This window comes from Corvus moneduloides, chromosome 12 (assembly GCF_009650955.1).
Source record: "Corvus moneduloides isolate bCorMon1 chromosome 12, bCorMon1.pri, whole genome shotgun sequence".
Taxonomy (NCBI): Eukaryota; Metazoa; Chordata; class Aves; order Passeriformes; family Corvidae; genus Corvus; species Corvus moneduloides.
In genome coordinates, this window is record NC_045487.1 from 1,532,553 (window position 1) to 1,560,465 (window position 27,913).

At 65.7% G+C, this 27,913-nt stretch overlaps 2 protein-coding genes across 4 annotated transcripts; one reads left to right on the forward strand and one right to left on the reverse strand.

Annotated features, from left to right (window-relative positions):
* The first annotated feature begins 714 nt into the window (after positions 1 to 714).
* PIEZO1 (piezo type mechanosensitive ion channel component 1) lies at positions 715 to 23,970 on the forward strand. 3 transcript variants are annotated; one of them, XM_032121444.1, is made up of 51 exons: positions 715 to 864; positions 6,932 to 7,027; positions 8,002 to 8,124; positions 8,426 to 8,468; positions 8,556 to 8,706; positions 9,507 to 9,645; positions 10,271 to 10,484; positions 10,632 to 10,797; positions 11,012 to 11,104; positions 11,179 to 11,251; positions 11,327 to 11,418; positions 11,495 to 11,755; positions 11,825 to 11,936; positions 12,048 to 12,226; positions 12,300 to 12,448; positions 12,639 to 12,818; positions 12,893 to 12,981; positions 13,458 to 13,615; positions 13,688 to 13,864; positions 13,965 to 14,090; positions 14,171 to 14,371; positions 14,452 to 14,656; positions 14,756 to 14,860; positions 15,396 to 15,549; positions 16,171 to 16,414; positions 16,504 to 16,600; positions 16,689 to 16,857; positions 16,934 to 17,023; positions 17,140 to 17,228; positions 17,423 to 17,494; positions 17,903 to 18,000; positions 18,083 to 18,179; positions 18,444 to 18,518; positions 18,611 to 18,783; positions 18,855 to 18,973; positions 19,058 to 19,198; positions 19,278 to 19,536; positions 19,613 to 19,801; positions 20,002 to 20,284; positions 20,412 to 20,520; positions 20,603 to 20,750; positions 20,840 to 21,054; positions 21,175 to 21,333; positions 21,410 to 21,557; positions 21,658 to 21,846; positions 21,934 to 22,026; positions 22,130 to 22,302; positions 22,380 to 22,502; positions 22,584 to 22,663; positions 22,916 to 23,111; positions 23,199 to 23,970. In XM_032121444.1, the coding sequence occupies exons 1-51, from the start codon at positions 801 to 803 to the stop codon at positions 23,446 to 23,448; spliced, it is 7,428 nt and encodes a 2,475-aa protein (XP_031977335.1). In that variant the 5' UTR covers positions 715 to 800; the 3' UTR covers positions 23,449 to 23,970. The 3 variants fall into 3 exon arrangements, with proteins under 3 accessions (XP_031977335.1, XP_031977334.1, XP_031977336.1); XM_032121443.1 differs by having other exon boundaries at positions 11,179 to 11,418; XM_032121445.1 differs by lacking the exon at positions 17,423 to 17,494.
* CTU2 (cytosolic thiouridylase subunit 2) lies at positions 23,894 to 27,892 on the reverse strand. The gene is made up of 16 exons (XM_032121446.1): positions 27,841 to 27,892; positions 27,562 to 27,746; positions 27,178 to 27,252; positions 26,667 to 26,745; positions 26,531 to 26,590; positions 26,385 to 26,445; positions 25,914 to 26,023; positions 25,551 to 25,825; positions 25,340 to 25,475; positions 25,130 to 25,261; positions 24,941 to 25,032; positions 24,772 to 24,863; positions 24,640 to 24,691; positions 24,469 to 24,535; positions 24,335 to 24,393; positions 23,894 to 24,257 (listed from the first exon to the last, which is right to left on the reverse strand). Exons 2-16 carry the CDS (start codon positions 27,639 to 27,641, stop codon positions 24,209 to 24,211), a joined length of 1,419 nt encoding a protein of 472 aa, XP_031977337.1. The 5' UTR covers positions 27,642 to 27,746; positions 27,841 to 27,892; the 3' UTR covers positions 23,894 to 24,208.
* Positions 27,893 to 27,913: the final 21 nt, after the last annotated feature.

Genomic DNA, 27,913 nt, shown 5'->3' on the forward strand with positions numbered 1-27,913 from the left:
GTTCCTGTTGGAGGCTGGTGGTTACCAGCACTGCCAGGTGTCACTGACCACGCTGCCCGTGCCACCAGCTGTGTGTGGCACCTTCCCACTGGGATTCGAGTCGGGATGAGGCGGTGAGCGCAGCTCCCAGCTCCAGACGTGACCCCCACACCCCTCACCTGGGCTCCCAGTTCCATGGGGGTGTGGGTCTGCCTCTGGCTCTGCAGTGGGCACCGAGCTCTGGGAACACGGGACTGTGTGTCCGGCTCAGGGATGTAGGATCATGGATCCTACATGAACACGGGATCATTCCCCAGTGCCAGGGACACACCACCCAGCTCCAGGGCTGCACGCCAGTGCTCCCCATTCCGTGCAGCAGCTCTCAGCTCTGGTATCAAGAACAAAAATTCGGCAAAAATTAGCACCGGCTTCTTTATTTCACTTTTGAACGGAATAAACAGGAAACACTGTCTGGGCCTGCTTATCTTTATTTTCTTTTTTTTTTTTTTTTTTAAAGTGGTTTTTTTTCCCCGACCGCAGAAAGCGGAACCCGGGGAGCTGCGGGGCCCGTGCTGAGCCCGCACAACTCGTGTCAGCAGTGGCGGGCGCGGTGCCGGCGGGCGGTGCTGAGGCCGCGCCGGCCCCGCGGGGGGGGCGGGCGGTGCCGTTTATAAAGCGGCGGGCGCGGGGCGGGGGCAGCGCCTCGGAGCGCCGCGGGACCGGCCAGCGGCACCGGCACCGGCCAGCGGGGCCTGCCCAGCCCCGGCGGGGCGGAACGGCTCGGAGCGGCTCGGGCCGGGCCCCCCCCGTTCCCCGCCGCGATGAACCGGCGGGGGCTCTGCGCGGGGCTCTACTGGCTACTGCTGCCGCTCGCCCTGCTCGCCGGTGAGTGCGGGGCGCGGGGTCCCCACGCGGGGGCGGCCGGCGCGGAGATCCCCCAAAGGTGACCCGGGTGGGTCCCCCGCCTGTGGAGAGGGTGGCTCGGGGACCCTCCCCCCCCCGGGGTTGCCCCGGTGGCTGCTGCCGCTCGCCGGTGGCTGCGGGGCTCCCCCCAGCACGTGGAGCGAGGGGCGCGGGAAGTGCCGTGAAGCCCGGGGCGAGCGGAGCCCTGCAGCCGGGAAGCGGGGCTGGGATCCCCGCGCCGGGAGGAGCCGCCGGTGGCTCCGGGGAAGGTCGGTGCCGGGACGGTCCCCCCGCGGGGATCACGCTGAGTTCTCCCCTCTCCACCCGTGACCGAGCCCACTCGCGGGTAGCGCTGCGACTTTCTCCGGGGCGGGAGGGTGTGCGCGTGTTCCCCCCTGTCCCCCGACACCCGGGGGCTGTTTGGGGTGCAGGTGACCCAGTTCGGTCACAGCCGTGTCACCACGCTCGCTCCGCTGTGGTTGCAAGGTGGGGGGTGAGGAGGGGGCCGAGGTGGGCGATGCCCAGGGGCGGCTGGCACCTCCTTCTGTCCCCGTGCCCGGGTGGATCCCGGCAAGCAGAGTGCCCACCCCAGCTCCTGTGGCTCTGCGGTCCCCATGCTGCCACCAGCCCATTCCCAGCACTGTCGGCCTTTGATGGCAGATGTGCCACCCACCAAGGCAACCGGCTGGCCACCAGCCTGGAAAATCCCCGTGTCCCGGGACGCGCAGGACAAGAATCGGTTCTTTGAAGCCCGGTTGCTCCGCAGCCTCTTCGGGGACGCTGCGTTTGCGTAGACGCAAAGGAAAAACCTCTCTATAAACAGGATTGTTCAAGGGGCTCCTTGTGCCGGGCACGGGCTGGGGCTGTTCGCCACCAACACCGGGCTCGCACCACCCATGCTGGGAGCCCTGGCATGGCTTTCGGAGTAACCCTAGAGTGACTTTCGGGATAGTGTCACCTGGAGAGAGAGGGACATGCGCCCGGCCGAGGGAGGCGCGTCCGGCCGAGCAGCCCCGTTCCCGGCTGTGTTTTGGGGAGCAGGATTGGGTTTCGGGGTGCTGGCTGTGCCGCTGGCGCACCGGGCAAAGCCTCGCTGGCAGAGGAAGTCAGTGACTCTTGAAAAAGCTGCTTTTCCTTTGGTTTGCTGGGGCAGTGACTCAGAGCATCGCGCAGGATGTGAGGAGGTTAATTATAACCCAGCCCACGAGCGGGGCTGGGAGCCGGGGCTGCGCTCTCCGGACAGGGGCGCAGCGGCCGGGCCGGGCCGCGGGAGCTGCCGGGTGCATCCCATGGGTGCCCGGGGCGACACGTGGCCTCCGGGCGCAGCGTCCCGTGGGGCCCTCGTGCTCCAAATAACGCTGATTTGGCCCCAAATCGCCCCAGGCTCGCTTGGCTCTTCACCCTGTTCCGGCACGGGCTATGCTGGGGACCCCCGGTCCCCCCCCCCCAGCTGGGGACACTGGTGGCCTTGCTGTCCCCTCCCCTGTGAGCTAGTAGGTGGCTTGTTGAAATTTGGGGCCCCACTTGGGCGGGGACTCCGTCCTTCTCCAGCTGATTGGCCACGGGGGTGACTCAGCAGTGCCCAGGGGTCTCGCAGGAGCACCCGGGGGAAACTGAGGCACGGGGGGCTGTGGCTCGTCCCACTGCACCTGGGTGGGAGGAATTGCCCCGGAGCACGACCCGCCTGCGGCCCTTCCTTCCCTGGCAATTTGGCTCTTCCCAAACGTCCGGAGGATGTTTGCTCGCGGCTCCCGGCCAGCTCGGGGCGAGTGGAGCTGCAGGCCCTGGGCCCCATGGCGTGGCTCGGGGCGGGCCCCGCTTCCCACGGCTGGCACAGCACAGACCCCACGGGTGGGTCCCAGCCGTGCCATGGGGCTGTATCCCCACCGCGGCTCCGTCCTTCCTGCTGGGGTTCTGGGGTGCTGGAGCCGCTGTGGGGGGCACAGCACATCCCACGCAAGGGCGGACCGACCGGGCACCCCCAGTGCCAGTCGTGGCCACGCTGATCCGTGGTGCTCGGGCAGGAGCGATGGGTGAAGGTGGCACCCCCTCCCTGCGGCTGCGGTGCCCCCCAAACCCCCTGATGTGGGGACACAGCCCCTCCTGCCCGGCCAGGGTGCTGGGGGGTCCCTGGGGGGCCCGGGTGCTGCAGGGCTGGAGCTCAGCCGGGTGTCAGTGTGGGCTGCAGCAGCTGCCTCCTGTGGTCAGGTGCTTTTTATAAAACCAAGGGAAATAAAATAGAGGAGGAAAAAAAAACTGTATTAAAAAAAAAAAAAAAAAAAAAAAAAAAAAAAAAAAGCAAAGCCACTGCTGTCTCCAAGAGCAATAACTGCTGCTTCCTCCCAGGAGCAGGGGGAGGGGACGGGATGGGATGAGAGGATGGGATGGCATGGAGAAGCAGGGCCTGGGCGCCCGTGTCCCCAGGACTGAGCCCCCACAGTGCCACCGAGGTGGGGGACACCGTGGGGGCTCCGCAGGGGTGCAGGGGGTCCCCTTTGGGTGAGGACAGCAGGGTTTGGACATTGCTTGGTGCTGCCATATGGCAGCCACGGCCCATGGCCCTACTGGGAATATTGGTGGATCTGGGAATGTGCGTCCTCATGTGTCCCAGTGCTGAGCCTGCAGCTCTGGGAGCCCTGTGGCACGGGCTGTGCCATCCTGGTGTGTGCCAGGGAAAGGGCTGTCCCCTGACACTTGTCCCCCGGGCTGCTGCGTTCCCTGCCCCATGGCACGAGCTCCTGCTTGATGCTGGGATTTCCCAGGCTGGCAGCTGTGGCACCCGCTGGCACCCAGCCCAGTGCCCTCCTGGGGCATCTCCTGCGGCATTCCCAGGAGCAGGGAACTGGTGGGATCGGGATTAACTTTCCACAAAAACAGGATATGGTGGGTGAACCGGTGGGGCTGTTCTTTCCTGGAAAGAGGAGCTGAGGCTGGGAATGTGCCGGTGGCCAGCTCTGCTTGCCCAAGGACTTTTTGCTTTGGGACTGGTGGGATTTTGGGATAGGGAGCCACACTGATGGGATTTTGGAATGGGGCCTCTGTGTTTATCACCCTGCCTCTGGTTTGCAGCCAGTGGGTGCAGAGTCCTGGGAGCAAAGTGACACCTTGGGGACCCCATCAGGGTCCTGGGGGTTGGCGGCTGGGGCTGGTGAAGTGGGAGGCAGCTTGGCAGAGCTGCCTGGCTCTGGCAGCAGGTAACGGCCCTGTGAGTGAGCAGGGCAGGGAATTAAAGAGCTCTGCTAATTAATCCTGAGCGGCCGCAGTCCCTGCAGAGCAGCGGCTGCACCAGCGCCAGGAGCGGTGTGGATGCGCTGATGGTGCAGGGCTGGTGTGTGGGACTCCTCCAGCTCCGGGGGGTCTGGGGAGCCCCCTTTCCCCATGCAGTTGGGAATGGATCCATCCTGGCAGCTGGCTGGGTGTGGAATGGTGCCTGGTTTGTGGGAGGGGGCTGTGCCAGACCCCAACCCTGTCCTGCAGCTGCTCTTCCCGGCCCAGTGCACCGGGACAGATCCTGATGCCGACTCCTCCTGGTTGCCTCCACTTCACCAGTGGTGCCCAGTGACCCCAATCCCCTCCCATGGCGAAATTCAATTAAGGCTGGCATGGAGGAACCCCACACATCCCGCCCAGCTCCCCAGAGCTGCAATTTTCCTCCTCCCAGCTCGTTAACGTCGTTAATATTTCCCGTGCCGCCGGTGCCGGCTGCGGTGGCGGTGACCTCCCGGCAGCGTGGGAGCTGCTCTGGCTGCTCCCAGGGTCACAGGGCTGGGCAAGCAGGAATTTGGGGTGCCAATCCAGGATACCTGACTTAGGGGACGAGGTGAGCGCTCCGAGAGAGACACCCCGGGATGTCGTGGGTAAGGGTACTGCTTGCGTGGGGAGGGGGCCGTGGGTGCCACGGCGCTGCACCCACCCACCTGCACACCCAGCCGGCCGCTCGGAGGGCGGGTTTGCTCTCCCCACATGCCAAACTGGTTTTTCTCCCTGTGCCTGCACTTTCCCGCTGTCAGCACTGCAGGGAACCGGTTCCCTCCATCTGCAGGACGGAGCACCCACACACCTTGGCACGGCACGCCCCGCTGCAGCCGGGTGGGTTCCCAGCCGGGCTCCGAGGGTGCTCCCGAACCAGGCTGTCACCACCTTCTTTCCCTCCTTTTCTGTCCTGGCTGAAGCCATTGAGCACCTCTGGGAGCTTTCTTGGTGATGCCTGAGGGGTGCAGGGTGAGCCGCCAACCAGAGGGTCCCGGGGGTGCTGGTGGCACCAAGCAATGGGGTCAGCATGTGGGTGCCCCCCCAGTGCCAGCCATGCCTGTGGGTCTCCCCACAATCCCCGTTCTCATCGGAACTCCAGCCGTGCCACCACGTGCCCTCGGTGCCACCGGCACCCAGGCTGTGGCCGTGGCTGGGCTGAGGGCTCGCGATGGGGCTGCTTCACCCCAGGGTGGGTGGGTGGGTGCCAAGGGGGGCCTGCCTGGCTCCCACGGAAGCTGGAGCAGCGTCTCGCCCCCATGCCGGGAAGGCTCCTCTCGGCGCTGGCGGGGACGGACGGGGAATATTTGCTCCATGAGATCATGGTTTGCCCAAACAGCCAGGAACCCTCGGCAGCAGCGGCGTGCGGGAGGTGACGCGGCCCGGGGTCACCGCGGGGAGGTGGCCGCTGGTGACGGTCCTGCTGCCCCCACCGCGGGCTCCCTGTGCCCCCCGCCCCTGCTCGGGGCCGGGCTGTGCTTCGCAGGCTTGGCGACACGTGGGGACCCCGCTGTGGGGCTGGAGCTGGGTTTAGCCCCGGTGTGGGGCTGTGGGACGTGTCCCGGGGCGTTCCTGGGCGCTCCCTCCACCGCCCCCGTGCCCTGCGAGGGTGCCCCGCTGTCCCCGGGGGTTGTGCCGTGTCCTCCCGGCCGCGCTGTCCCTCTCTCCAGGATGTGTTGTCCCACTGAAACCTCGTAAACACAGGAAGGGCCGTGCCGGGCTGCGGTGCTGAGCACGTCCCTGGCGCCCGGCTGGGACCCCCTCGCCCCCCCAGCCCCACGGGGTCAGGGCTGCCCTCTGACCCCCCTGTCCCACCCCCCTTCCAGAGTGGGGTGCCGAGGGGAGCAGCTCCCTGCCCCGGCCGTGCAGAGCCGGGGTCCCCAGCACCGGTTCCCTGTGGCTGCCCCCTTCCTGGGCTGTTCCAGAGGGATCCCCCGATGCTGGTGGGATGTGTCAGCAGAGGGGATGGGGGGATGTCCTGGCACTGCCTGGGGCAGGGCACAGTGACAAAGCTCAGCTCCCCATGTCCAGCCAGGCACTGCTCCGGGGGTGTCTCGGTGCTGCTGCCCATCCCCGTGGCCTTGGGGCTGCCCTGTGGGTGCTCCCAGCTCCTCCTGCCGTGCATGTGCCGGTGTCTGTCACTGTGAACGCGGTGACAGGAACGCGGCGTCCCCAGCTGGGGTGGCAGCTGCCCTGCCACATCCCCGCCGTGCTGTCCTTGTCCCCATCCCTGTCCCCGGTGGTGGCAGCTCTGCAGGCTGCTGCCTCGGCCCCGCTCCTCCGACGGTTTCGTGCCTCCAAACAAGCTGTAATTTAGGTCTAAAAATAAGCGAGGGGGAAGGTGCTGAGCTGGTGGCACGCCCGGAGCATGGCTGGGGACAGGTGCTGTGCCACCCCCGGGGAGGTCACGGGTGGGGGTCCCAGCCTGGCTGTGGGGGTCCCTGCAATCCTCAGTGTGGTTTTGCGGGAATGATGTGGAAACGCGGCAGATTTTTCTCGTGGCTCTTCTTCCCCTGTCACTCCACGTGTCTGGGACCTTGGGTGTGTCCCCTCTTCTCCGTGTCACCCATGTGGGTCACCAGGAGTGGCACAGCCTGAGGTGCTCCTGCCTGTGTCCCTCTTTCCGATGGCATTTCTGGGGCGCTTGACCCCCTCGTCCTACCTGGCGTCACCCCAGGACCGCAGTCCTACCTGGCATTTCGAGCTGCCTCTCTTTTGGGGATGCCCATGGTGGGGGAATGCAGCTGTGAGCCCTCCCGGTGCCACATCCCTGTCACTAACCCCGTCCCTCTGTCCCCAGCCTGCCTTTTCCGCTACAACGTGCTCTCCCTGGTGTATCTGCTCTTCCTGCTGCTCCTGCCCTGCTTCCCGGGGCCCTGCCCACACTTCACCGCAGGTAAGGGGCTCACCTGGGGCTGCAGGGCTGGGACAGGTGGGGTGGGCAGCAAGGGGGCTGCCACCCCCCTCCCACGGGCACCTTGGCTGTGGTTTCACCCCGGCTGGGCAGCGTGGCTCCGTGTGGAGCCTCTCTCTGTTAATTATAGCCCAGCGGGGCTATTAATAGCCCTCCTGCTCCAGGATGGCCACTTCGGAGCCTTATTAACCACCAGCCTCAGGGCTCAGGGCTGGGCTGTGCGGGCACACCACAAGCAGCCCCTCCGCCCTGCCCGGGGCGTCGCGGTGGCCACAGGGGGTCACCCACACCGGGGCAGGTGGGCACGGGGTGCCCGTAGCCCCCCCTGTGTCCGGCTCTGACCCTGCCCCCAGCTCCTGGCACGGCCACAGCTGAAAGCTTTACCCTCTGAATATTTCATGGGCTCGCACGGCCCCGGATCCCCGCGCTGCCGAGAGCTTTTGTGTGGATTTACAGGAAAAAACAAGTGGAGGGAAAGCTGTTGGCCCGGGGCCGCCCCCAGGCCGGCTCGCAGCTGTGGTAGGCTCGCTGCCCACCCCACCCCCTGGCCAGGAAAACGGGCACAGGGCCCGGAGAGCCGGGTGGGATGGGGGCACGGCTGCAGCTGGTGGAAGGGCTGATGGGGTTTGGGGTGGGGAGGACCCCTGGATTGTCCCCTCCCATGGGACAATCCAGCAGGGATGGGGATGCCGACTGCATCCCGGTGTGCTCCCTGACCTGCAGGGCCAGGGAAGTGCCAGCTGGGTGCTGCAGGGACACAGGGAGGGAGGGTGCCCATGGGCCGTGCTGGGCGCACAGTGAGGTGGGCAAAGCCCTGGTGGGATCCTGTCCCTGGGGCAGAGCCTTGGAATCTCTGGGCACAGTGCACCCTTCCCAGCTCTTCCCGAGGGTGCAGGGTCCCTGCTGGGGTTGTGGTGTCCTTGGGTGGTGGGCGACAGGTTGCCCGTGTCTCGCAGGTCCCACCAGCCGCATCCTCAAAGCCCTGCTGGGGACCAGCATCCTCTTCCTCCTCGCGCACTTGGTTTTCCAGATATGCCTGCACACGCTGCCCGTGCTGGACCAGCTGCTGGGGCCCAGCTGTGAGTAGGGGGTGCCCATGCCCACCCTCACCCACCCACAGCTCTGCTCCCTGTGCTGCCCTGGGGCTGCACCCTCAAGCTGGGGACGTGTGGGACCCATCCTGCTGGCACTGGGATGGTGCTGAGGCTCTGCAGGGTCCCACCACATGCCATGCCAGGGTGTCTGCTGGGTGCCCACTGCACTGGGCACAGAGCCCATCCTGCAATCCCATGGGTGGGAATGTTCTCCCTGTGGTGGGGGGGTGCTCAGAGCCTGCCCACGCAGGGTCTGCCCCGCTCAGTGCCCCCCTTCTCTCCACAGGCAGCTCCTGGGAGGTCCTTGCTCGGCACATTGGGGTCACCAGGTAAGGGCACCCTGGTGTGTGGGGCTGGGGGCTGGCAGTGGCTGGGAGGTCACCCCTGAGCCCTCCCCTGCCCCGCTCTCCCCCCAGGCTGGACTTGAGTGACATTCCCAACTCGGTGCGGCTCGTGGCGCCCGACGTTGGCATCCTGCTGGTCTCGTCCGTGTCCTTGTGCCTGTGCCGCCGCCTCGGCCCTGCCACCTACAGACGGAACCCAGAGAGCCTGGAGTCCTCTGAGCAGGTGAGAGCCACCCCCGGTGCCGTGGGGACATCCCACCATCCCCATCCCACTGCGTCCGCGCCAGCCTGTCCGTGGCTGGTCCCTGTCCCTTCCCTGGGCACAGCCTGGGACGTGGGGGCTTGGCATGGGGTCATCCCCAGTAGCTGGGGACCCAGTTTGGGGCAGTTTTGGCTAGGATGGAGGGCTCGGTCATTGTCCCATGGCCTGGGGTGACACAGCCATGGAGGAGTGCCCATGTTTGCTCCAGCATTGCCGCAGGGACCCTGGCAAACAGCCGGGACAGTGGGGTGGGCAGTTATGGGGTGCCGGCCCCCAGCTCGAGCTCGCTGCTGCAGGGCTGGGTGCTGTGCCGTGCTGTGCCATGCCAGCGCCGCCTGGCAGTGCCAGCAGGTCACGAGGACGCCGTGCTCGTGGCAGGGGGGTCACCAGGCAGACACAGCCCCAGTGGCACCCCCAGCCCCGCTTCGGGGCTCCCCACTGCCCAGGCTGCCGCGCCTGGCTGCGGCCGTGCCGGGCTGTAACCGGAGCAGCGGCTGGCGCGGATGCCTTTGCCGTGAGCCCGGGGAGGCAGCCTGGAAAAAAGCTCCGTGCTGGGAACCCGCATCCCGGTGCCAAGAAAAACAGCCGCCCTTTGGAGGCGCTTTCCAGGCAGCTGATGAGATAAACACGGCCAGGTGCCGGGCACTGTGCCCACCTGGCTGGCCACCCCTGCCCTCCCCAGAGTGGGGAAACTGAGGCACGGCCAGGAGCTGTCCGGGATCGGGTCATGGAGCTCACACCAGCCTGGTTTTCCCTGACAGAGGGAAGAGAAGGATGTGGGGCGGCACCGGCGCGCGGCCAGCAGGGACACGCCGCTGAGCAGCCGGCTCTGGAACAAGGCTCACTGGCTGCTCTGGGAGGCTGGGAAGGGCCTGGCCATCCTGCTGCTGGCCTTGGCAGGTGGGCACGGGGTGTGGGGGGCACGGGGTGAGCTGGGGGGGCTTGGAGGGCGTGCTGCTGGGGGGATGCTTGGTCCGGGGGGAGAGCTTGGTCCAAAGTGGGGACTCTCAATCCATGGGGGTTGTGGTGCTCAGTCTGAGGAGAGGGATGCTTGGTCCATGGGGGGAGGATGGAACATCCAAGGGGAAAAGCTCGGTGTATGGAGGGAGGGATGCTTGGTCTAGAGGGGAAAACAGTCTAGGGAGAGGGGATGCTTGGTGTTAGGGGGGAGAATGCAATCCAAGGGAGAAATCTCAATCCAGGGGGAGAGCTGCTCGCTCCGAGGGACAGATGCTTGATCCATGGAGGAAGAGATGCTTGCTCTGGGGAGGGAGGGGATGCTCAGTCCAAGGAGGGAGGATGCTCATTCCAAGCGGGAGCGATGCTTGGTCTGAGGAGGACGGATTTAGAGTCCAAGAGGCAGGAGATGCTTGGTCCAAGGTGGAAAACGTGGTCCAAGGGGAAAGGACGCTTGCTCTGAGGAGGGATGCTGAGTCCAGCGGGGTGCTCTCAGTCCAGTGGGATGCTGCTCAGTCCAGGGGCTGCCGGGCCATGCACTGACCGCCTGCGGGGCGCTGCTCCCCAGGGATCACCCTGCCCTCCGCCTCCTCCAGCGTCTACTTCCTGCTCTTCGTGGGGCTGTGCACGTGGTGGGCCTGTCACCTCCCCGCCAGCTGCCAGGCCTTCAACGTCCTCTGCATCCTCGTCAGCATCTACAGCGCCGCCCACCTCCTGTGCCTCTATGCCTACCAGACCCCCTTCGTCCAGGGGGTCTTCCCACCCCCCACCATCTGGGCACGGTGGGTCCGTGGGGAGGGAGCTGTGCCCAGGGTCCCCGTGATGTTGAGCTGCCCCATCCCACCCCAGGGAGGGCGGCCAGATCATCTCTCCAGTGTCAGCTCGTGGTCCTGGCTGGGGGGTTAATGTCACCTCCTCTGTCCCCACAGCGTGTTCGGCTTCAAGGACATCATCCTGTACCACAACTGCTCCCAGCCCAACACCCTGGAACTCAACACCAGCTACCCCTGGCCTGTCTACGCCAACCCCGGCATCCTGCTCCTGCTCTACTACACCGTGGCCACCCTGGTGAAGCTGCACTGGCTGGGTGCCAAGGTGAGGGGCTGCAGGGCTGAGCTGGACACTGATGGTGACAACGGTGACCATGGTGCCTGGCGCGCGTGGCCGCGACTGCCCCGGCCCTGGCACAGGGGGACGTGGGGGGCAGCGGGGTGCCCGCAGTGTGGGGTGCCTTGGCAGGGGCCTGGGGCACGATCCTGCTCCCTGATGGTGGCAGTGGGTGCCCTGAGCTGGCTCCTGCCCCTCGCAGAGAGCCGTGGCACCGGCACAGCCATGCTCAAGGGTCCTGGTGGAGCTGGAGAGTTGGCCCAAGGACGCTGACCGCGTGGTTGAGGACACCAAGGTAGGTTTGGGGGGGGCTGTGCAGGGAGTGGGATGGGGTTGCCAGGGTGGGCTCTGAGCCCTCTCTGCCCCCAGCCCATGCTGTCCCCCAACACTGAGAAGCCGAGCGGCAGCACTGAGAACTGCACCGTGCACATCCTGAGCGCACGTAAGCCTGACCCCAGCCCCTCCCCAAACGCTGCCCGCAGCCCGGGGTGCCTCACACGCCCCCTCCCCATGCCAGGCAGGAGCCGTCGGGTGGAGTGGCTGCCCCTGCGCACGCTGGGCCACGTCCTCATGAAGCAGAGCTACGTGTCCGCCCTCATCGCCATGATGGTAAAGAGCTGGGAGGGGACACGGGCACGGGGAGGGGGCTCCTCCTGGGCCGAGCCCTCATCCTCGCTGCCCACAGGTGTGGAGCATCACCTACCACAGCTGGCTGACCTTCGTGCTGCTGCTGTGGTCGTGCCTGATCTGGATGGTGCGGAGCCGCCGGCACTTTGCCATGCTCTGCTCGCCCTTCCTGGTGCTCTACGCCATCACCCTGTGCAGCCTGCAGTACGTCTGGGCCATGGACCTGTCCCCCGAGCTGCCCACCCGCATCAGCTTCATGAGGCTGCGGCCGCTGGGGCTGGTGCATCCCAGGTACCCCTGCCTGGCCCTGGGGGCGAAGGTGAGTGTGGTGCTGTCCCAGCCCTGTGTCCCAGCCCTGGCTGGCCCCGCTCACCGCCTGTCCCCACAGCTCCTGCTCACCCTCACCTTCTGGATGCTGCTGCGGCAGTTCGTTAAGGAGAAGGTGCTAACGAGGAGGGCCCCGGCCACGCCGCTCCTGGAGGTGTCTGTCATGGATACAGGTGAGGGCTTCTGGTGTCACCCACGCTGCGCCAGGCTGAGCACCCCACAGCTTGGGGGGGGGGATCCTGGTGCCCCCTGCCCGGCTCCTGCAGCCCCTCTGTGCCCCACAGACACCAGCCAGATGCGGGATGTGCTGAAGAACCTGGGGCAGGTGGTGAGGAATTTCTTTGCCAAGTTCTGGATCTGCGTCTGCGCCGGGATGTTCATCGTGGTGACCTTCACCGGCCGCCTCGTCGTCTACAAGATCGTCTACATGCTCCTCTTCCTCCTCTGCCTCATCCTGTTCCAGGTAGGGGGGCTGGGGACCCCTGGGGACCTGTGCCATCCCCAGGGTGGCCCTGCTGATGTCCCTGTCCCTGCAGGTGTACTACAGCCTGTGGCGCAAGGTGCTCAAGGGCTTCTGGTGGCTGGTGGTGGCCTACACCATGCTGGTGCTCATCGCCAACTACACCTACCAGTTCGAGGACTTCCCCATGTACTGGAGGAACCTGACGGGCCTCACTGATAACCAGTGAGTGTCCCCGACCCACCGTGGGGTGGCACGAGCCCTGTGGTGGCACCAGGGCACGGCCAAGGGATGGGTTGCACATGGGGAAACTGAGGCATGGAGCAGGTTGGGGTTGAGCCCCGGCATGGGGGCTCGGTGCCCGTTTGGGGTGGGATGGATGAGGCCCCGTGCTGACCCTCGTGTCCCCATCCAGGCTGAGCGACCTGGGTCTGGAGCAGTTCAGCGTCTCCAAGCTCTTCTCCAGCATCCTCATCCCGGGTTTCTTCCTCCTGGCCTGCATCCTCCAGCTCCACTACTTCCACCAGCCCTTCATGCTCATCACCGACCTGGAGCACGTCCGTGCCCCCTCTGGGGCCCCCTGCCGCATCCCCAGGTAGCACCCAGTGCTGGGTGAGCCCCCCTGCACCCCGAGCCCCCCATCCCCGCTCTGAGCCCTCCTTCCCACAGGTCCGAGGAGCTGCACGGGAGCCGCCTGCTGCGGGATGCGGCCGCTGCCGAGAGTGCCCAGGCCGGAGACTCCGACACTGAGTCCTTGGGTACAGGGCTGGGATGGGGGTCGGGCTGGGATGGGGTGTCCTCCAAGCCAGGAGGGACCTAGCAGGGGTAGGGGGATGGATTTGGGTTGATATCCAAGTGTGGGAGGGCATGGAGATGGATTGGGGCACCCTCCAAGCCTGGAAGAGACTTGCAGGGTATGATTTGGGATGTCCTTCAAGTCTGGGAGGGTATGAGGATGGATTGGGATGTCCTCTGAGCCAGGAAGGGGCTGGGAGGGCATGGGGGTGGATTGGGGTGTCCTGTTAGCCAGGGTGGTGCAAGGATTTATTGGGGTCTCCTTGAAGTCTGGAAGAATACAGGGATGGACCGCGATGCCCTCTGAGCCAGGAAGAGGCTGGAGGTTACAGGGATGGATTGGGTTGTTCTCCAGGTGCGGGAGGTTGTGGGAATGGGTTGGGGTGTCCTCAGAGCCAGGGAGGCTGCGGGGGTGTCCATGAGGGTCCGTGTCCCACAGACTCCAACAAATGGGGGCTGGTGCTGGAGCGCCTGATCGTGCTGGGCCGGACCTTCTCGGACACGGTGACGCGCGGGGAGGTCTTCGTGAGGCGCCTGCTGGAGCTGCACGTCCTCAAGATGGTGGCTGTCTACACCGTCTGGGTGGCCCTGGAGGAGGTACCCTGGGGAGCTGCGGGGTTGGGGGGCTCAGCCGGGCCCCCCCGAGGTGCTGACAGGGCCTGTGTCCAGGTGTCGCTGATGAACTTCTTGCTGGTGCTGCTGTGGGCCTTGGCCATGCCCTACTGCCGCTTCCGCCGCATGGCCTCGTGCCTCTCCACTGTCTGGACCTGCATCATCATCGTCTGCAAGATGCTCTACCAGCTCGAGATCGTGGACCCCCGCCAGTACTCCAGCAACTGCACCCAGGTGTGCCCGGCAGGGCCGGTTCTGGGGGGGCTCCCTGGCTGGAGAGGGGCTCTGGGGGGCCGAGGGGCACTGACCCATCCGCTGGTGCTCCCCTTTGCAGCCCCTACCCAACGACACCAACCTGACCCCAGAGGAACTGGGCAACTCCACGCTGTACCGCGGCCCCGTGGACCCTGCCAACTGGTTTGGCATCCGGAAGGGCTTCCCCAACCTGGGGTACATCCAGGTGGGGCACGGGGACATTGTGAGGACCACCTGGGGGGATTCTTGGCTTGGCTTGGTCCTGAGCACCCCCTGTTTCCCCAGAACCACCTGCAGGTGCTGCTGCTGCTGGTGTTCGAGGCCGTGGTGTACCGGCGCCAGCAGTACCACCGCAAGCAGCACCAGCTCGTGGCCCCCGTCACCGAGACCATCTTTGAGGACATCTCCCGCGAGCACCTCGACCTCGGCCTTGTCAGCTGCGCCAAATACTTCATCAACTACTTCTACTACAAGTTCGGCTTGGAGGTGGGAGCACGGACGCTGCGGGGGGGTCCCAGCGCTCGCAGCACCCCGGTGCTGAGCCCTGCACCCCCCTGCACCCCCAGATCTGCTTCCTGATGATGGTGAACGTGATCGGGCAGCGCATGAACTTCGTGGTGATCCTGCACGGCTGCTGGCTCGTGGTGATGCTGACGCGGCGGCGGCGCGCGGCCATCGCCCGCCTCTGGCCCAAATTCTGCCTCTTCCTCGTCATCATCCTCCTCTACCAGTACCTGCTGTGCGTGGGGATGCCGCCCGCCCTCTGCCTGGGTAAGGGGCACGGGGGCCTTCCTGGGGGGCACCATTGGCCTGCCCTGGGAAGGGGCTGGAGCAGGGGGGTGGCACTGATTGTGCCCCCCTGCCCTCCAGACTATCCGTGGCGCTGGAGCCACACCATTCCCCTCAACTCGGCGCTTGTCAAGTGGCTCTACCTGCCCGACTTCTTTGAGGCTCCCAAATCCACCAACCTCATCAGTGAGTAGCCCCCTGCCCACGTGGTGCCCTGTGCCCCTACTGCAGCCCCACTCCAGTTCCCTCCTACTTCAGTTCCTGGGATCCCCCTGCTCCAAGAGTGCCCCAGCCCCCAGTTGCCCCCTGTCCGAGGGGTGCCCTGTCACCCTACTCCAGCCCCTGTCCCCATCAGTGGGGTCCCATCCTGCCTCCAGCAGGGGGAAGAACAGGCAGGAGGGGTGGAGGAGCTTTAGGAGCCCCACCCCATTGGAGGTGGAGCCTAAATCACACACACCCAGTTGGAGGAGGAGTCATGGCAAACCCCACCTCTTTTTGGGGGAGCTTGATTGTTTCCCACCTTCTTTTGGAAAAAGAAGGGGCCTGGAGACATCTGCACCCAAGGAGGGGCTTGGTTAAAGAGGAGGAGGTGGGGCTGGGAACGCCACACCTGCCTGGAGGGAATGAATGAGCTCCCCATCCTGGCATCCTTGGGGAAGGGTTTGGGGGGTACCGGCATCGAGGGGAGCCCCGTGGCCGGGGCTGAGCCGTGTTCCCACAGACGACTTCGTGCTGCTGCTCTGCGCCGCCCAGCAGTGGCGCGTGTTCGAGGCCGAGCGCTCCGAGCCGTGGCTGCAGGAGGCCGGGGACAACTCTGACCGGCTCGACCGGGAGCGGGACCACCACAACCCCACCCCCAACTTCATCTACTGCAAGTGGGTGCCCCCGGCACAGCACCCTGACCTGTGGGCTGGGGCCACGGGAATGGCATCCCCTGTGGGCAGTGAATGGGGCGGTCACCTGGGATGGGATCCCTGGGGGTATGGACAGGATGGGACCCAGCTGGGATGAGATTCCTTGGGGTATGGATGAGGTGGAATCCCGCCCTTGGAATTCCAACCTCAGGATCCCAAACTTTGGGGCATGGATAAGATGGTTCCCCCCCAGGGATGGGACCCTGTGGGGTGGGGACAAGATGAGATCCCATCCTTAGATGGCAAATCCTGGGATGGGACCCCTTGGGGTATGGATAAGATGGGACCTTCAGGCAGTGGGACTTGCTGGGCTGGGATCCTCTACGATGGGATTGGGACTCCTTTGGGCCAGGGATCCCATTGGACAGGAACCCCCCGATGGCTGGAGCAGGAACACTCCCAGGCTCTTCTGGAAGGAGATGAGGTGGTCCAGGACACCCCTGGTGATGGTGCTGGACCCTCAGAGGCGTTGGGACCCCACAGACTGGACGCAGCCCTTTGTTCCCCACAATAGGGCTGGTGGGGGGACTGGGACTGTGCTGGGAGGGCACCAGGCCCCTGCTCTGAGCAGCCCATCCGCAGGTCCTACCTGGACATGGCGAAGGTGGTGGTGTTCCGCCACCTCTTCTGGTTCGTCCTCGTGGTGGTTTTCATCACCGGCGCCAACCGCATCAGCCTCTTTGGCCTGGGCTACCTGCTGGCCTGCTTCTACCTGCTGCTCTCGGGCACCGCCACGCTGCGCAAGCCGGCCCGCGCCCGCCTCGTGCTCTGGGACTGCCTCATCCTTTACAACATCACCGTCATCATCTCCAAAAACATGCTGTCGGTGCGTTGTGATCCACGTGCTTCTGCTCAGGTCGCCCTGGGCATCCCCTGGGCTGGTGACAGAGCCGTGTGTGCCCTCTCTGCCCGCAGCTCCTGTCCTGCGTCTTCGTGCAGCAGATGCAGAACAACTTCTGCTGGGTGATCCAGCTCTTCAGCCTCGTCTGCACCGTCAAGGGCTACTACAACTGTGAGTTGCTGGTCTGGGGGTGATCTGGGGGGCTTGGGGGGTGCAGGTTTGGGCTGCTGCCTGACCCGCCTGCACCTCTGCCTGCCAGCCAAGGCGATGGCCAAGGACCACGACTGCACGCTACCCGTGGAGGAGGCCGGCATCATCTGGGACAGCATCTGCTTCTTCTTCCTCCTGCTCCAGCGCCGCATCTTCCTCAGCTCCTACTACTTGCACGTCATGTGGGACCTCCAAGCCTCTGCCCTGCAGCCTTCCAGGTGCGATTGGGGTCCTGGAGGGGTCCCCACGGGTGCCGGGGGGCCCCCCTGACCCTCCACTGTCCCTGTCCCCCAGGGGTGTGGCTCTGTTCAAGGCCAGCATCATGAAGAGCCTGCGCTCGCACCGGCGAGCCGAGAGGAAGTCGCTGGACCAGCTGAAGCGGCAGTGAGTGGGTTTTGGGGGGCACTGGGACCCTTCTCCGTGCACCTTGGGGCACTCCCATGTATGGGGTGCCCCTGGGGCTCTGGGGGAGCGGGCTCCGCAGCATCCTCTGCCCGCAGGATGGAGCGGATCCGCACCAAGCAGCAGAAGTACCACCAGGAGCGGCTGCCCCGCAGCGCCGGCCCGGGGCAGGACGGGGCCAGAGCAGGTGAGAGCCGGGGGGGTCCCTCCCGTGTCCCCACCCTCTCTCCGGCACACGGGTGTGCCTGTGGCCCATCACCGACGCCCATTCTGGTGGAGCCCCGTGGAGCAGTGAGGTGACCCCTCCCCGCCCCGAGTCCCCCCCAGCCGGGCTGGGTGCCCCGGGTGTGGCCGTCCTCAGCCCTGTCTGCTGTCCCACAGCTCCCGGCGGCCCTGCGGACCCGTCCCGGCTGAGGGAGCGGTGGTGGCGGCCATGGTTAGACCACGCCGCAGGTACAGCCCTGGCACGGGGCCGTAACGGGGCACAGCCCCTCGGAGAGGTCCCCCCGCCAGGACCGCTAACACCCATGGGAGCCGTAGGTGACACCCTGCATGTCCCCTGTCCCCAGGCTCGGCCGCAGGGCACTAACCACGGCTCCTCTGCTCCCTAGCACTAACGGGGTGTTGGACTGGGGGTGCCAGGCTGGGGTTGGGGTCACCGACGTCGGTTGCCTCTGAACGCTGGCGCCGGAGGGACCCCGCTTTGGGGACGTGGCACTTGAGTCGTTGGCTTTGATGTCCCCGTGGGTGTCCTCGGTGCCAGGCAGAGCCCTGGGAGCTGGCAGCGGGGCCAGCCTGGGGTGTGACACCCCTGCCATGGCCCTGGCTGTGCCGTGACGCCCTGTGCCCCCACCCCGGCAGTGCTGCATTCCGGGGAATACTTCCTCTTCGAGTCGGACAGCGAGGAGGAGGAGGAGGTGCAGGAGGAGCCACGGCCGGAGAGGCTGAGCGCCTTCCAGGTGAGCAGGGCTGGGGGACTGCAGAGCAGCTGTGGGGGCTGGCAGTGTCCCCAGGGTGCTGATGGCCGCTGTCCCCCTCCAGCTCGCCTACCAGGCTTGGGTGACCAACGCCAGGACGGTGCTGCGGCAGCAGGAGCAGCCCGAGCAGCCAGAGCCACCCAGCCCCGAGAGTGCTGCAGGTGGGTGTGACACCCCAAAATAGGGCTGGGGGGGGGTCAGGAGGGGACACAGCCCTGCCTGGTGCCCACTGTGTGCCCTGGCAGGGCGCTCCCAGTGTGTGTGGGGGCTCTCTGGTGGCTACAATGGGGTTGGGCAAGAGCTGTGCAGCTTCTTTGGTGCCCACGCTGGTTTTTAAGGTGGATGTGGGGGGACAGGAGATGGGGTGGTGCATGGGAGAGCCCCAGAAATGATGTTCGCCCTTCCCTGTGGTCTGACCCTTGCAGGGGATGGTGCAGGGAGAGAGGTGGAAGCTCCTGAGGGGGCTGAAGGCCAGGAGGAAGAGAACACAGAAAGTTCTGGTAGGTGGGCAGCAGGACTGCAGCTGGGGGAGATACTGGGGGGGTCTGAGTGGGCACCGAGTGACCCCCCACCCCTCTTTTTGCCCTGGCAGAGCGGAGCAACGTCTTGCAGCGGGCGCTGAACACGCTGAGGTTCCTGTGGCTGCTGTGCCAGGCCCTGGTGGACGGGCTGACCCAGTGGCTGGACGCCTGCACCCGGGAGCACACGGACATGTCCCGCATCCTGCTCCTCGAGAGATGCGTCCTGGCGCAGCGGCTGGCCAGGGTGAGCCCGAGGGGGCACTGGGGCACGGGGGGTGGCACCCCACAGAGGCACTGACACCCTGCCTGCTGCAGGGAGAGGAGATAAACCACGAGTTCCCAGATGAGCTCTATGTGCTGCCACCAGAGGAGTTCCCGCAGGAGCCGAGCCTGCCCGGCGCCTTGGCTGCGGATTCCCAAAGCGGCGCTTCCAGGCAGGTGCATAGATACCCCGTTGGCAGTGCCACAGGCGGGGCGGGCGGGCACGGGGCTCACCCCTGTCCCTGTGTCATCCCCAGCGGGAGCCCAAGAGCCGCCCCTGCCGACAGCCAGGAGCTGGTGACAAACCTGGGCTCCCAGGAGGACGTGGCTGATGCCCAGGGGTTCCTGGCCGTGCCCCAGCAGCGCAGGCGGACTGCCAGTGAGCTCCTCATGAGCAGGTGGGGACAGCGGGGCGTGGGGACAGCGGGACGGGGATGGGGAGTGGCAGGGGGCTCACCCCGGCCCTGCATCCCGCAGGAGGATGTACGTCTCCGAGCTGGAGGAGTCGGAGCGGTTCTACCAATCCCACAACCGGTTCCTGAAGCTGCTGCTGGCCGGGTACCGCTGTGTGACCGCCCACTCCGAGCTGCTCTGCTACTTCATCATCATCCTCAACCACATGGTCACTGCCTCCATCCTCTCCCTCTTCCTGCCCATCCTCGTCTTCCTCTGGGCCATGCTTTCCATCCCCCGGCCCACCAAGCGCTTCTGGATGACCGCCATCGTCTTCACCGAGGTGGGCAGGGGGTGGCCGGTGAAGGGACGATGCCACCCAGCCCCCACTGCCACCCGCTGACCCAGCGTCCCCACAGGTGATGGTGGTGGTGAAGTACCTCTTCCAGTTCGGGTTCTTCCCCTGGAATGGCTACATCACCCTGCTGCGCAACGAGGGCAAGCCCTTCTTCCCACCACGCATCCTGGGCTTGGAGAAGACTGGCCGCTACAACAAGTACGACCTCCTGCAGCTCCTGGCCCTCTTCTTCCATCGCTCCCTGCTGCTGGTGAGCCCTGGGCTGTGGGTGGGCGTTTGGGGGGAGCTGCAGCTGCTCCAGGGGGGCTCTAGGGAGAGCCCAGTGAGCGCTGGGTGGCTCTGCTGTGGTTTCCCACCAGTGCTGGTTGGGAGGGAGTTGATGCTGCGGGATGGGGAGTGAGGTGTGTGGGGCTGGGGGGCAGCAGGACCCGTGACCGTGTCCCTCTGCAGTCCTATGGGCTGTGGGACCATGAGAAGACGACGGAGGAGAAGCGGGCGGACAGCAGTGAAGGGGAGGAGAAGGAGGAGGCAGCCGTGTCCCCGCCGTTGGTGCTGGTTGAGGAATGGCCAGAGGCTCCAGCCCAGCGGGAAGCACTGGGAGCAGCCACGGAGCCGGAGCTGGAGCCAGAGCCGGAGGGCAAGTCCGTGGAGCAGAGAGAGGGGAGCGAGACCACACGGCTCCGCTTCAGGAGAAGTCAGGGAAGAAAAACACCAGAGGTGGTTCCAGGGGAAGGTGAGCACCACTTCCCAGCCCTCACACCCTGGTGAGGAGCAAGGCTGGCACCCCCAGCGTGCTGGGGTCAGGCAGGGTGTGGCCCTGCAGAGCCCGGGCTGTCACCCACGCTGTGCCTCACTTCAAGGGGTTGAGAAGGAGAAGAAAGAAGAGGTGGAGGAAGCAGCAGAAGAGAGCCACGCTCAGAGGAAGCTGAAGGCGTTTGGCTTGCGGGTCAAGGGCTTCTTCCTCACCATGTGAGTCGTGGCGGTGCTGGTTGGGGTGGGGGCTGTGGGGTGCAGTCCCAGTCACCTGTCCCTGTGTCCCCTGTCCCCGCAGGGCACGGAACATGTACCGGCCAGTGCGCAAGTTCTTCCAGGACATCCTGAACACACAGAACCACGCGGCCACCGACGTCTACGCCTACATGTTCATGGCCGACGTGGTCGACTTCATCATCATCATCTTTGGCTTCTGGGCCTTTGGGGTGAGCAGGGAGTCCCACAGGGCCCTGGCTGTCCTGCCCCCGCCACAGGGGTGAGGCTAGGCCACGTGCTGACCTCTGCTGCACCCCAGAGATACACGGCGGCCGCTGACATCACCTCCTCGCTGTCGGAAAACCAAGTGCCGCAGGCTTTCCTGCTCATGGTGCTCTTCCAGTTCACCACCATGATCATCGACCGCGCGCTCTACCTCCGCAAGACCGTGCTGGGCAAGCTCATCTTCCAGGTCATCCTGGTCTTCGGCATCCATATCTGGATGTTCTTCATCCTGCCGGCCGTCACCCAAAGGTACATCCCAAAGAATTCCCCGCCGTGGCACTGCGTGGTCCTTGCGTGGCACCTTGGTGTCCCCAAGCCCACGTGGTGGCCCAGGCTGGTGGCTGAGGGGGTGACACGTCCTTCCCTCAGGTTGTTCAGCCTCAACTCGGTGGCCCAGCTGTGGTACTTCGTGAAGTGCATCTACTTTGGACTGTCGGCCTACCAGATCCGCTGTGGCTACCCCACCCGCATCCTGGGCAACTTCCTCACCAAGAAATACAACCACCTCAACCTCTTCCTCTTCCAGGGGTACGGCACAGGGTCGCAGGGACCCCTGGGCACCCCGAGGGTGCCGTACCAGTGCCCTGTCCCCGTGTCCCCCCAGGTTCCGCCTCGTGCCCTTCCTGGTGGAGCTGCGGGCCGTCATGGACTGGGTGTGGACGGACACTACACTGTCCCTCTCCAACTGGATGTGTGTGGAGGACATCTACGCCAACATCTTCATCATCAAGTGCAGCCGGGAGACGGAGAAGGTACAGCCCCTGTGCCAGGAAGGGTCCCCCACTAAGCCCCTTGTTTCTTGGGGTCCCCCTGAGCCCACCCTACACCGTGTGCTGTCTCCCCCCACCCCAGAAATACCCCCAGCCCAAGGGGCAGAAGAAGAAGAAAGTGGTGAAGTATGGCATGGGCGGCCTCATCATCCTCTTCCTCGTGGGCATCATCTGGTTCCCGCTGCTCTTCATGTCCCTGGTGCGCTCCGTGGTGGGCATTGTCAACCACCCCATCGATGTCACTGTCACCCTCAAGCTGGGGGGGTACGAGGTGAGGATGTGGGGTGGGTGTTGGGGTGCCCAGCTGGGGCACCAGCGTGGCCTGCCCAGCTGATGTCCCCCTGTCCCTGTCCCCCAGCCCCTGTTCACTACGAGCTCCCAGCAACAATCCATCCAGCCCTTCACCTCCCAGGACTATGAAGACCTCACCAAAGAGTTTGAGAGGGAGCCGGTAAATCCCCCCCCCCACCCCAAAAAATCCCTGCTGGCTGCCCTGGGCGGGGGCTGGCAGAGCCCCCAGGGTGGGGGCTGAGCCCTGTCCCCCCCGGTGGCAGCTGGCCATGCAGTTCATCACCCTCTACGGCGAGGAGGACATCGTGACCGCCCGCGTCGAGGGCAGCTCGGGCTCTCTGTGGAGCATCAGCCCCCCCAGCCGCGAGCAGATGCAGCAGGAGCTGCAGAACAGCTCCTCTGACATCACCCTGCACTTCACCTGGACCTTCCAGAGGTACCTCTGGCACGGCCAGGGAGGGGCCAGCCCTGCCTGCGCCCCCCCTGCCCACACTGAGCCTCTCCTGCCCGCAGGGACCTGAGCAAGGGGGGCACGGTGGAGAACGCCTACGGCAAACTCACCAGAGACCTGGAGCCCGGCGCGCCCCAGCGCCTGGAGCTGGCCCAGCTGCTGGGTGGCACCAGGGACGACCCTGTGTGAGTGTCCCCTTGGGGGGGGACTGGACCCCTGTGCTCAGTGGGATGGTGTAACCCCCCCCTCACCCCCCTTTCTTGCAGGGAATTGCCCAAACTCTTCCCCAAATACATCCGGGCGCCCAGCGGCCTCGAAGCCGAACCTGTCAAGCAGCTGCTGCCAAGTAGGTCCCAACGTGTGCCCCCACCCCAGAAAATCAGCACTGGGTGCCACTTCTCTGAAGACAGGGATGACATGAGTCCCTGTGTGCTTCTCCCTAAAAAATCAGTGCTGGGAGCACACCAGTAGCCTGATGGTGCCACCCCCCTGCAGACAGTGAGGACGTGAGTCCCACTGTGTCACTCCCCCCAAAAAAAATCATCCTTGAGAGCACAGCAGCCACTGTGCTGTGCCCTGATGCTGTCACCCTCTCCAGATGACAAGGACAGCTACCTGGACGTGGAGGTGCAGCTGAAACGGGAGCGCAGGGGCTCTGGCCAGGATGACAACTTCGTGGAGTGGTGGGTGCTGAGGCTGAAGGACGCCCCACCCCGCGACGGCAACATCCTCCCCCTGATCATCTTCAACGACAAAGTCAGCCCCCCCAGCCTGGGCTTCCTGGCTGGCTACGGGTGCGTTGGAGGGTGCCAGGGTGGGGGCGGAGCCGGAGGGAATTAAGAGTGGGATCCAGGAATGCAGGATGTGCCCCTCCCTTGCAGGATCATGGGGCTCTACGTGTCCATCGTGCTGGTGATTGGCAAGTTCGTGCGGGGCTTCTTCAGCGAGATCTCGCACTCCATCATGTTCGAGGAGCTGCCCTGCGTGGATCGCATCCTGAAGCTGTGCCACGACATCTTCCTGGTGCGGGAAACGGGCGAGCTGGAGCTGGAGGAGGAGCTCTACGCCAAGCTCATCTTCCTCTACCGCTCGCCCGAGACCATGATCAAGTGGACACGGGAGAAGGAATAAGGGGAAGGGGTTCCAGCCCCCCCTGACAGGGACATCACCGCCAATGCCTTAAGCAGCCCCCGCCTGGCTGGGGCCGCATCCCGGCCCGGGAGGCAGTGGGGTGTGGGGTTCTGGGCGCTCCCTGGGAGGGAGGATGTTTTTCTGGATGTTTCTCTTCTGTTGCTTTGAAGCCATCCGACCTGCACAGACCACGTTGTGCCTTCCCGGGGAGGGGGACAGGAGGTGGCCCCCCCCACCCACTGGGCACCTCTGGCTGCCAGGTGGGGATGGGGGGGTCAGGAGCCAGCCCGTGCCCCCTCCCTGCTGGCCCCAGCCCTGCTCCAGAACCAGGTTGAACTCAAAAGCAATAGCTCCCACCCCCAGCTCCAGGATGGGGGTCCTGGGTTGTGGCCCCCCACGTTTGGGGGGGCCTGGCAGCCCCAGTTGGACTTTAGACACTTGTGACTTTGGGTTTGGTTTTTTTTTTTATTAATTCAAATGGTTTATTTATACAGATACCGAATAAAACAAACTTGAGCCCTCCTGGGCTGGCAGGCAGCTGAGGCAGGGAGCGGGGGGGATCAGGGACCTGCACCCCAACCCCCAATAAAGGGGGGGTGGGGGCTGTCCCCGCCCTTGCCTGTGACAGAAATGGGGTATAAAAGCAGCTGCCTGGGTGTCCCGAGTCGTCACCAACCTCTGGGGTACCCCTGAGGGGTGGCACCTGCCCCAGCAGTGCCACAGCAGGATCGGGGTGTGTCCCCCGCTGTCCCCAACCCCTTCAGCTTTTGCTGGACTCTTGGTTCTCCTGGTTCTGCTCCATCTCAGCTCTGCAAGGGGTGGACACTATGGATGGACACGGCCTGGGAGGCTGAGCAGGTGGGGAGGGGACCCCCACCCCCGGTACCTGCGGATCCTGCGCTGGCCCTCGGCGCGCACATAGGGTGGCAGTGTGGCAAGGGGACCCTGCAAGAGCGGGGCCGTGAGCCTGGGGACCCCCAATCCCCCCCAGAACCGCCCCCCTGTACCCCAAAACCTCACCAGCTCCTTGAAGGTGAGGCGGCAGCTGTAGCACAGCAGGGGGATGTAGGCAGCTTTGCTCTCAGCCCTGGGGACGGGGACAGGGACAAGGACAGGGATGCTCAGTGGTGCCGCTGTGGTGGCCTGGGAGTGGGTGTGGAATTCTGGAGTCCCCCCTGCCCACATGCTCACCCTTCTCCTGGTTTCTCCAAGATCAGCGTGGGCTCCAGAGCCAGCTCCTCCTCTGCGAGAGCCAGGGGGTCACTGAGGGGTGCACGGCTGCTCCCCAAATCCCCCGAGCCCCTCACTGTCTCCCCCACTCACCCCCATCAGTGTCCAGGCCGCAGAGGCAGAGGAGGCATCGCTGGGACTCACTGCTGGCCTTGGCCGGCTCTGGGCTCAGCTTCTCCCCCGTCCTGCAGCCACAACGGGGAGTGTGGGTGCACCCCCATCCCCCCCCAGCCCCAGTACCCCCACAGGGACCCCCCCGTACCGGTACACGGTGCTGATGGTGGAGGGGAACTCCTCCTGCAGCCCCAGCAGGAAGCGCTCGACCAGCTGATGGATGCTGGGCTTCTCCCGGCGCTGTGGGAACCAACAGGGAGGGCAGAGCTGGGCTGGGCAGTCCTGTCCCCACCATGGGGACGCAGAGCTTGGGCTCCCCACCACGGGACCCCCCTACCTTGGTGAAGAGGGGTGGCACGCTGACGGTGGGGACGCTGAAGAAGCGGTTGTAGAAGGCGATCTCCTTGGCCGTGTAGTCCCGCATGGGTCTCACCACCATCACGTCACCGTGGCGCTGGTCCGTGAAGCCCTGTGGGTGCAGGGCTGCCAGGGGACTGTGCCACCACCAAGCCACACCCCCACGGCATCGTGTCACCCCTAAGCTCACCGTGTCGACGGCGAGGAAGGCGCCGCGCCCCAGGGACAGGTTGGTGAGGAGCTTGATGGCCACACGCGTGAGGCTCTCGCCCATCATCACCTTGGCGTAGCCCCTGTCCCGGGCCGTCTGCACGATCAGGTGGGTCCTGGGGATGAGGTGACAGCAGATCAGAGCCACCACACCCAGCTGGCGCTGGCCCCAGGCAGGGTCAGTCCCTCACCGCAGCATCTGCAGCAGCTCCTCCCGCGCCGTCGCCGTCCCCGCGGCCTCGAAGCCGCGGAGCAGCTCCTGGGTCTGGGCAGCGTCCGGCAGGCGGGGGGTGGCCGGGGATCCTGCTGGCGTGTCCTGGGTGCTGTGGCCAGGCAAAGAAGTGCCACTGTCGCCGTCCTGCCGCTGCTGCTGGATGAAGCTGTCCACAGCCTCCTTGTAGGAAGGGCCGGACGGGCCGGAGCGCTCCAGCCCCGGCTGTAAGATGGACGGGGGCAGCTGCAGTGCCTGCAGGGCAGAGATGAATACAAGGGGAAGTTGGGGTGTCCAGGTGAGTCCCCCTGCCTCAGCACCTGTCCTCATGTCACCCCAATACCTCCTCCAGGTGGATCACGTGGTAGGGGAAGCCGGTGGCCTGCAGCAGGGTCTCCATCTGGGCCAGGGTCTGCTCCCGCTGCTCTGGGCTCTGCCTGCGCACGGCTCCCTCTGGAAGGCAGGGGGGCAGTGCCAGGGCTACTGTCACATTCCCAGCCCCATTCCTGGGGCCAGGGGGACAGCACGGGGTGCCATGGCCTTGCTGGACTGGGTGGCAGCACCCTGGCCCTGGCACAGTGCAGGGGACACTGTGCTGGGAGCGGGTAATGGGGCAGGGACTGGGGCAGGGAACAGGCAATGCAGCTGGGAACTGGCAGCAGGACAGGGAACAGGCAGTGGGGCAGGGAATGGACTGGGAATGGGCAGTTGGACATGGAGCAGGGAATGGACTGGGAATGGGCAGTTGGACACGGAGCAGGGAATGGACTGGGAATGGGCAGCTGGACACGGAGCAGCAGCGGGGTTCCCTCACCCTCAACATAGACGAGGCCGGGGACGAAGCGGAGCCTCTTGGCCGCCTCCCGGCTGAGCCCCTGGCAGAGGAGTGGGGTGAGGTGTGGGGTGAGAGGGGTGGCTGAGCCATGCACCCCCCGAATCCCCCCAAGCCCCGAATCTCACCTCCTGCACCTGCCGGACCATGGCACTGGAGGCAGGGCCCCCTGACACTGCCAGCAGCACCTGTGGGGAGAGCGAGGACGGTCACCGGCCCTGGTGCCACGCCCGGGTCCCCTGTCCGGGTGCCCCCTCCTGGTACCTTCTCTCCCGGGAAGATGACGCGGTTCTTGCCCAGCATGGCTCGGAACTTGTGCACGAAGTACTCACGGAAGCAGCCGCTGGGGGACACGGGGACATGTGGACCCCTGAGCTGCGGTCTGTTCCAGCACCCCCAGACCCCACATCCTCAGGCCCCAAAGTCCTCTTGATGTCCCCGAGACCACTGTCCCAGAGCTCCAATGATCCCCAGACATTACTGTCCCCCCTCCCCTATGTCCTCGACACCCAGTGTCCCCAAGCTTTGACGTACCTCGGCCCTGCTGCCCCAGACACCCAACGTCCCCAAACCTTGAAGTCCCACAGATCCAATGTCCCCAGCCTCAACATCCCAATGTCCCAATCAACGACCCCCAGACCAAACGTCCCCGATCCCTGATGTCCCCAAGACCCAAAGTTTCCAAGCCCCCATGTTCTGGAGCCTCAAAGACCCCAATTTCTGATGCCCCCAAGCCCCAATGTCCCCATCCCACCGTCCCTGCCCGGTCCCTCACCGGCAGAAGGGGTCCCCGACGCGGATGACGAGGGCGGCCGTGCCCTGCCCGCACTTCATGCACGTTCGGGGGTGGCTGCGGGGACACGGCCGGTCACCGGCAACACCGGGACGGTCCCTGTCCCCGGGCAGCACCGGGGATACCCGCGATGTTACCGGGGGAAGCAGCGAGAGATATCGGAGGATACCGGGATCGGAGGTGACACAGGGAATACTGGAGGGACACCGGGAACAGCACCGGGGGGAGACCGGGGCGGTACCGGGGGGTGCTGGCGGGTGCATTGGGGATGTACCGGAGGCAGCACGGGGGGGGATGCCCGGGGGAATACCGGGGGGTACCGGGAGCGGCCCCGGGTGTCCATTCTGAGGCCGACCGGACTCCCACCTGTCTCCCGGTGCGCGGCGGCGCCGCGGCGGTTCCGTGTCCGCCCCGCACCCGCCACCGTCCCCCGCCGCATCGCACATGGCGGCCCCGCTGCGTCCCGCTCGGCTCGGGCCCCGCTCGGCCTCGTTCGGCTCCCCTCGGCTACGCTCGGCCCTGTTCGGCTCCGCTCGGCCTGAACTCGGCTCCTCTCCGGTGTCCCGGCGGGTCCCGCTGTGTCCCGGTGCGCTCCCCTCGGCTCCGCTCGGCCCTGTTCGGCTCCGCTCGGCTCGAATTCGGCTCCTCTCGAGTGTCCCGGCGGGTCCCGCTGTGTCCCGGTGCGCTCCCGTCGCGCAGTGATGACGCGGCGGCGCCG

Excerpts from the sequence above, each read along its gene's own strand:
- CTU2 (XM_032121446.1), bottom strand. The coding sequence starts at position 27,641 with ATGTGCGATGCGGCGGGGGACGGTGGCGGGTGCGGGGCGGACACGGAA. Across the intron at positions 26,446-26,530 it reads TGGTCCGGCAGGTGCAGGAG|GGGCTCAGCCGGGAGGCGGC; the intron begins GTGAGATTCGGG and ends CTCCTCTGCCAG. Across the intron at positions 24,864-24,940 it reads ACCATCAGCACCGTGTACCG|GACGGGGGAGAAGCTGAGCC; the intron begins GTACGGGGGGGT and ends TTGTGGCTGCAG.
- PIEZO1 (XM_032121443.1), top strand. The coding sequence starts at position 801 with ATGAACCGGCGGGGGCTCTGCGCGGGGCTCTACTGGCTACTGCTGCCG. Across the intron at positions 11,937-12,047 it reads GGTGTCTGTCATGGATACAG|ACACCAGCCAGATGCGGGAT; the intron begins GTGAGGGCTTCT and ends TGTGCCCCACAG. Across the intron at positions 13,865-13,964 it reads ACTCCAGCAACTGCACCCAG|CCCCTACCCAACGACACCAA; the intron begins GTGTGCCCGGCA and ends TCCCCTTTGCAG.